This window comes from Myotis nattereri (assembly GCF_964212035.1).
Source record: "Myotis nattereri genome assembly, chromosome: 11".
NCBI lineage: Eukaryota > Metazoa > Chordata > Mammalia > Chiroptera > Vespertilionidae > Myotis > Myotis nattereri.
The window spans coordinates 37,159,676-37,167,322 of record NC_138086.1 but is presented as its reverse complement, the minus strand read 5'-3'; the positions used below and the strand labels follow the sequence as shown (position 1 = coordinate 37,167,322).

The 7,647-nt window shown below is 36.6% G+C and overlaps 1 protein-coding gene across 1 annotated transcript; it reads left to right on the top strand.

Moving 5' to 3' along the window:
• Nucleotides 1–526: 526 nt before the first annotated feature.
• On the top strand, nucleotides 527–1,259 carry LOC308527192 (peptidyl-prolyl cis-trans isomerase A-like). Its single transcript, XM_081102548.1, has one exon. The coding sequence runs from the start codon at nucleotides 563–565 to the stop codon at nucleotides 1,055–1,057; it is 495 nt and encodes a 164-aa protein (XP_080958674.1). The 5' UTR covers nucleotides 527–562; the 3' UTR covers nucleotides 1,058–1,259.
• The last annotated feature ends 6,388 nt before the right edge of the window (nucleotides 1,260–7,647 follow it).

Genomic DNA, 7,647 nt, shown 5'->3' with positions numbered 1-7,647 from the left:
ATAAAGAGTGCAGAGCGCCCATTAACGCCAGGGGTCTTAACCCAGCATCTAGAAGGTTTTCAGAAATCTGGAGAAGGGGCTGCTGTAAATGATTAAAGAGTCCAGAGACGAATTATAATTTTGGAAGGCATTTTGGGGAGCCAGAGAAGACTTAGCTAAAGAAACCAAGTTCTCCTTCTGTCTCTGGACCCCTTGCTTTTTATTAACACAAATTGTCCTAAAGCAAGGTAGATATACATATCAAAGACAAAGTTTAGTGTACAGAATCCATTGTCAAATTGGGCGAACTGCCTATGGCTGTTCAGGTGTTTGGCCAGTAGGAGGAAATAACATATAGATTAAAATGCCCTCAGCTGTGGGCAGCAAGCAATCATCTATGCAAATCTTTAAGTGTGGGGAAATGCCCTTAGCCATTTCCAGCAGGCATTCCTCAAGGTTCCATCAACCTTTTGATGAAACTTCTTGCATTTATGACATGCTGGAATTAGCTTCCAGCAATTGTTAAGAGAGAGAAACATCGGCTTTGCAGACGCCACCGCCCCGAAGCCGCCCGAGACTAGCCATGGTGAACCCCACAGTGTACTTCGACATAGCCGCCAACGGCGAGCCCCTGGGCCACATCTCCTTCGAGCTGTTTGCAGACAAGGTTCCAAAGACGGCAGAAAACTTCCGTGCTCTGACCACCGGGGAGAAGGGATTTGGTTCTAAAGGTTCCTGCTTTCACAGAATTATTCCGGGATTTATGTGCCAGGGTGGTGACTTCACACGCCACAATGGCACAGGTGGCAAGTCCATCTATGGGGAGAAATTTGAGGATGAGAACTTTGTCCTGAAACATACAGGTCCTGGCATCTTGTCCATGGCAAATGCTGGACCGAACACAAATGGCTCCCAGTTTTTCATCTGCACTGCCAAGACTGAGTGGTTGGATGGCAAGTATGTGGTCTTTGGCCAGGTGAAGGAAGGCATGGATATTGTGACAGCCATGGAGCGCTATGGGTCCAGGAATGGCAAGACCAGCAAGAAGATCACCATTGCTGACTGTGGGCAACTCTAATAAATTTGACTTGTGTTTTATCTTAACCACCAGACCATTCCTTCTGTAGCTCAGGAGAGCACCCCTTCATCCCGATTTGCTTGGAATGTTCCATAATCTTTGTGCTCTTGCCAGTTTATTGGGTTCCATAATTTCCCTCCCCTTTCCCAGTCTAGCTGGATTACAGAGTTAAGTTTATGATTATGAAATAAAAACTAAACAGTTGTCTGTCAAAAAAAAAAAGAGAGAGAGAGAGAGAGAGAGAAACATCGATCAGTTGCCCTTTCCAGGGATTGAACCTGTAACCTTTTGGTGTACAGGATAGTGTTCCAACTGACTGACTCATCTGGCCAGGGCCTTTTCCAGTGTTTTATGAGAAAGGATAGGGAAACTTTTTGTATGATTGGTTTGTTATCATCCAAGCACACTGTTTGGCCCCAAATGCTAATTCTTCCATCAGTCTTATTAAAGGGTTCTTCTATTTCTCTTGTGGGTCCACGCGTATTTTATGGTTCCATTCAGTTTCCCACCCCCTGGAAACACTTTATAGAGTTCCATTTTTGGAGTTCTTTTCCAAGCAGGATGTCTTGTTGTAGAGGAAGCTGTCAAGATGTTTTGGGCCTGGCCATTAGTGCAGCATTTTCACTAGGTTAATGTGTAACTCCTACATCCTGCCGCATGTCACTTGTAGGGGTACAGGATACTTGCACTGCATGTTTTTGTGGTTTTTTATTCCTTTTCCTCCCTATGTATAAAGATGGTAAGTGACACAGATCAATTTCTTCATAAATATTCCCCAAATCATAGAGATGCATATTAGGCTCACATGAGACTTAATCTCAATATGCTCTCACCTAATAGCCTCAGAGATGGCCTAATGCCTTTCTATTTAGAAAGCATCATACCCTTCTGGAGCTTTCCTCGTCTGTATTTAGGCGGCAGTTGGGAGAAGAAGAGTTAATAACACAGCACTCTGACTGACTACTCACTGAGTCACCCATTCAAGTTTCTAGTTTTCTCTTCTATAGTGGACATGGTGAATTGTGTTTGCTATTTTAGTAATCCAACTTGGATACAACTTGAAACTCCATTTATAACATGGAGGTCTTATTTCCTATTGTTTTCAGTTGTGAGGCATCAATCAAATTACTAGGCATTTAAAGGCAGAGAGTCAACATCGCAAAATAGTTAAGATTATAGACACTCGTGCCATACCAAGTAGGGTCAAAGTCCAGCTTCACTATTTATTAGCCATGTGACCTTGGGCAAGTCACTCGAGTTTTCTGTACATTAGTTTGCTCATTAGAAACATAGAGATGACAATAACAGTACTTTTCTTGAATAGGTAATAACACTCTAAGAATTTCAAGGTTGTACATTAAGAAGTTTGAGCCAAATGTAATACGGTTTTTTGCAAGATAGGTAAATCCAAGAGGAAGTGTAAAAATATGAACAGGCAAACACATGCAGTTGGTTCATGAGTATTACAATGAACAGAAATTAACAAAGAAACTGATTTTCCATTAGCTTTCTCCAGAATTAGGCTATGACATTCTAAAGTTATATTTTCCATGAAGACTGGGTTGTATTCAATCCCGAAAAGTTGTTCAGTCTTAAAAAGTTGCCCATTCCTGAAATTTGTTCAGAGAGTCTATTGTTTATGCTGATTAGTAAAAGTTTATACCATTCTGGTTGTTGAATATTTTTCATATTATCCCATTAGTATAGGCATGTATATCAGATAGTAAAATTTATTTTAATAAAGATGGGAAATGTTAATACAACCATCTGAAAAATAAGAAATATGTTTCTTTATTTTAAAATTCTATCTTGAAAAATTGCCAAAATTTGAATTTATGTCATGGAAATTCAACTATAATTTTTTAAAAGTCCTAGATATTTGGGCTTAACACTTATCTTATAATCATATACAAATATATACATTTCCTATTTCATTAGAGCCTTATGAGATAATGTTTTAGAAAGAAGTAAATTTTATATAAAAAATCTATTTTAATTGCAATTCAAAATCAATTTAGTTATTAGAAAGTAATAAAATATATATTTTTCTTTTTTATAGGGATATTAATCTAAATTACATGCAGATTAATTTATGAAATACAAACACAAATTGAGAATAATGATGTGTAGACTACATTTAATTGGTTTCCTCTTTAAAACACAATTAGCATTCCATAGATAACATGAGTAACACCACCCAAAGAAGTTGCTCTAACAAGCATTATTACATAGAACTGTGAGGCAGTCAGTTCACTGTGGAGTTGTCATTCAAAAACGTTCACATTTCTCTTTTAATTGTATTTCATCTATTTTCAGGCCTGCTAAAATGGAATATTATTTTATCATAAGATAAAATTTATGTTAAAGCAACTGACATTTATATAAAGGTTTCTTAAAATCCTACATGGTTTTTTTCTTTGATATTCTTTTATAATATCATACAACTTTGAGAAAAAAACTGGGACACTCATGACAATTCTTATATGGAAAAGTAAATGCTCTAATTATAGGCCTAAAATTAAGTTTAACTATAAAGAAAGGATGTTTATCTATCAATCTATATCAGAAGTAAGTGTGTTTCCTTTAGTGATGAGTAGCTAAGGTAGGCTGAATGGAACTAAGCAGCAGATATCTCTGTGAGGGGCATGACAAATAGACACCATCTAAAGAAGATGTCCATGTATTTTAAACCAGCCATGTAATTAAACAGCATCACCCCTATCTAATATAGATAAATTTATGCAGTTATAAAAGGAAGTATTATGTAAGTATGTGACCAACTTCTATCTGGAGTTATGCTCTGGCACCATTCAAATCTAGGAAACTACTCTTTACTGGTCCACTGAGTCTAACAATGGTATCAGGCTATTCCTGCCTTTTGGTACAGTGAAGTACTTTTTTTAGGTTATGTCATCAACATTTTTAAAAAGTTATTTTTATAAGTGTATTATTACACTTAAAAAATATTTTAGAAAAGAAGCACAGATATTTATATTTTTATATTTAATATAATGTATTAATAAGATTAGAGGATATGACCATTTTTATATAACTGGAGAAAAGATAATATTATGCACCCATCCAAATATTCTGGTTTAAGTAACTAACATTAGTCTGACTGGTCTTAAATACAAATATCATCAAAACTTTAGTGTAAATTGTAAAAAGAATGTGAAATGGATAGCAATGTACCCTGGTGGGGAAGAATAAAGGATTTAGGCAAAAGGTTAAGAAAAAGAATGAACAAGACTTCTTTAGGGATACTTGTAATTAATTTAGAAATGTTTTACTCCATAAACTTCATGGTGCTAAAAAGCAATGCATCATTTTGTAAAGTTTGAAAACAAAATTGAGGACCAGCAAAATTATCAAGAGAAAAAATACCATTCTGTAATTGTCTAGACGGGAAATAGCAAACTCAAGAAGTGAAAGATCGGCCCTTCATCAAATGATAAATCTAGTGGGAGTTTACAAATTGTATCTTTAGGAGTTTGCAATTGTATAAGTGTTTAGGCAAAGAATTGCTGTCAAATGCTTTATTGATTGATCAAAATGTCTGCGTTAGAATAAAAGGATAAAAAGTGAATATATTATCACTACTGAAAATGTTCGATTTATGTGCTTATAGCAGATAACTACACAAAATGTAGTGAAGTTTCTTAGAAATAGTGGAATTCAATAAACATTGTCACAGGTCATCCTTTGTAAAAAGTAAAAATAAAACTGTTATTTCATACTATCCCCTTCCAAAAAATAATAGTCATTTTCTGCTTTAAAATGAGCTTAATTATTTTATAATTGCTGAATGGGAAACGTTCACACCTAGGAGACCTGGATTTCAGATATAGCACTTTAAGTATTACATGTTGCTCCTGACAAGTCACTTAAACTCTCTGAGTCACTCTTTTGCTGTCTTTATAAACGATTAAGTGACATATTTATGTAAGCTCTTTTTGAATACTGTGCTTGATCTAAGTGCAGTGGTCGGCAAACTGCAGCTCGCGAGTACAGCCTTAGGAGTACCCTAATTAAGTTAATAACAATGTACCTACCTATATAGTTTAAGTTTAAAAAATTTGGCTCTCAAAAGAAATTTCAATCATACTGTTGATATTTGGTTCTGTTGACTAATGAGTTTGCTGACCACTGGTGTAGGGGATTGGTTTTATTCTTATATTTACTTTATTAGAATGGGGTTTGTAGTGGATCCACATGAAAAGTCTTTTTGATCCTTGTTACTCATATGTGGTCCAGGAACCAGTAGCATCAGCATCACCTGAAAGCTTGTTGGAAATGCAGAATCTCAGGCCCCATCTAATAGATTTTTGTGTACATTAATGTTTTAGAAATACTGTTTTATCATATTCATGAGATGTTGTCAAGGCCACTTCTTTTATATCAATCATTTATCCTTCAAGGCAATATTTTAATTTGCCGTCATCCATCCATTGAAATGCATTTAAAGTAAATCACTTTAATAGAGGCATGTTTTTATATGTAATTATATATGTAATCAGTTCTACTGATATATTAGTTATGTTAATTAACTAAAACCATGAAAATGACTTTTTCTGAACACTGAGTTACACCAATTCCTAAAACAACAGGGCATAGTAAAAGTTACATCTGTAATGAGAAAAGTACAGAAAAATAAGCATAGTACAGACTGTAATGAGGCAATATACATGTTGTAATGATTAGTTCACATTTTTTCAAATAAGATGTACAGGTTAAGATATAATTATAAAGATGGGGGGGACACAATCTAGAAGCCAAAAGCCAAAAAATTAGAAAATTATTTAAAATGTCTAGCTTTAGAAATTATCATAGTAATGATTAAACTTTCAAATTAGTGTAATTTTTAAAGCCAACTTTAAGGTGAAGGAGATTATTATTTTATATTTGGGTGAAACTATATGTTTCAGTTTCTGAAAATAATAATAATAATAAAATTTGCACATCTCTCATTGATTTTGGCCAAATCAATTTTCTGATTTCTATGTTAATTTGTTTGGAGAACAATGAGAATAATAAGTTATTACTTCATTTATAAGGATTTCTTGAGCTTATAAATATTGCTCTTCCTATTTCTTATTGTGGAATGCTTATTGTTCAAACTATCTAGCTAGCTATCAATCATCTATCTACTTATTTTTGATACTAGATTGACATCTTATACTACCAGATAAAATCTTTCTGGAGTAACAAATAAGTCACTGTAGTAAACTAAATAAAATACTATAAGCTCTGAACTTATTTCCTCCTCATTTTACTCTCCCTTTTTGCCTTTTCTTACTTTTTATTTTTATTTTTGAAGGCTACTTAAAAAAAAAAAAAAGATGTAACTTGGAAAACAGTGTAGAGTTTCCACAAAAAATTAAAAATGGGACTGCCTTTGACCCAGTGATCCCACTTTTAGAAATATAACCTAAGAATCCCAAAACACCAATCAGAAAAAACATATTCACCCGTATGTTCACAGTAGCTTTATTTACATTAGCTAGAACCTGGAAATAGTCCAAATGCCCATCAGTAGATGAATGGATAAAAAAATAAAATCTGTGGTACATTTACATAATTAAGTACTATGCAGCTATATAAAAAAGAGGGATCTCTTACCCTTTGAGACAGCATGGAGATACCTGGAAGGTAGTATGCCATGCAAACTAAGCCAGTCAGAGAAAGACAAGTATCACATGATCTCACTCATATGTGGGATCTAATGAGCAAAATAAGCTGATGAACAAATAGATCCAGAGACATTGAAGCAGACTGCCTTATTTAAGAGGCAAAGGCAAAGTGGTCCAGAAGACATTAACCAAATAATTTATATGCATATGCATATATGCATAACCTATGGACAGACAATAGTGCAGTCAAGGCCTGGGGAAGGGAGGGAGCCGGGTGGAGGGGTCAATGGGGGCAGAAGGGAAGCAGATATCCATAATACTTCCAACAATAAAGATACATTTTTAAAAAAGATATCTTATTCTTTTATTACTAACTAGAGGCCTGGTGCACGAATTTGTGCACAGGTGAGGTCTCTAGGCCTGGCTGGTGATCAGGGCCAATCAGGGCCAGGCCGATGGGGGCCTGTCGGCCAGGGTGAAAGACAGGGTGCAGGAGGCTGACCGCCAACCCTGAGGAAGGAGCCGGCCCTTGGCCACCCTGGGAAAGGGGCTGCATCTGCGGCCATCCGCCCCTGGTTCACTGTCCCAGCCCAGGGCTGAAGGCCCCAGCAAGATCAGGAGAGGAGGCAGCAGTTGCCGGCCGGGTGCGGAAGGAACGAATTTTGGTTGCCAACGCCTCTGGCTGGCCATGGGATATTTGCTGTGGGAGCACACTGACTACCAGGGGGCAAATCCTGCATTGAGCATCTGCCCCCTAGTGGTCACTGTTTGTCATAGCAACTGGTCAACCGGTTGTTCAGTGTTAACTCTTAACGGTTGCTTAGGCTTTTATATATAGACTAGAGGCTGGTGCACAAAAATTTGTGCACTGGGGGGGGGGGGGTCCCTCATCCTGGCCTGTGCCCTCTTGCAGTCTGGGACCCCTTGGGAGATAACGACCTGCTGGCTTAGGCCTGCTCC

Excerpts from the sequence above, each read along its gene's own strand:
- LOC308527192 (XM_081102548.1), top strand. The coding sequence starts at position 563 with ATGGTGAACCCCACAGTGTACTTCGACATAGCCGCCAACGGCGAGCCC.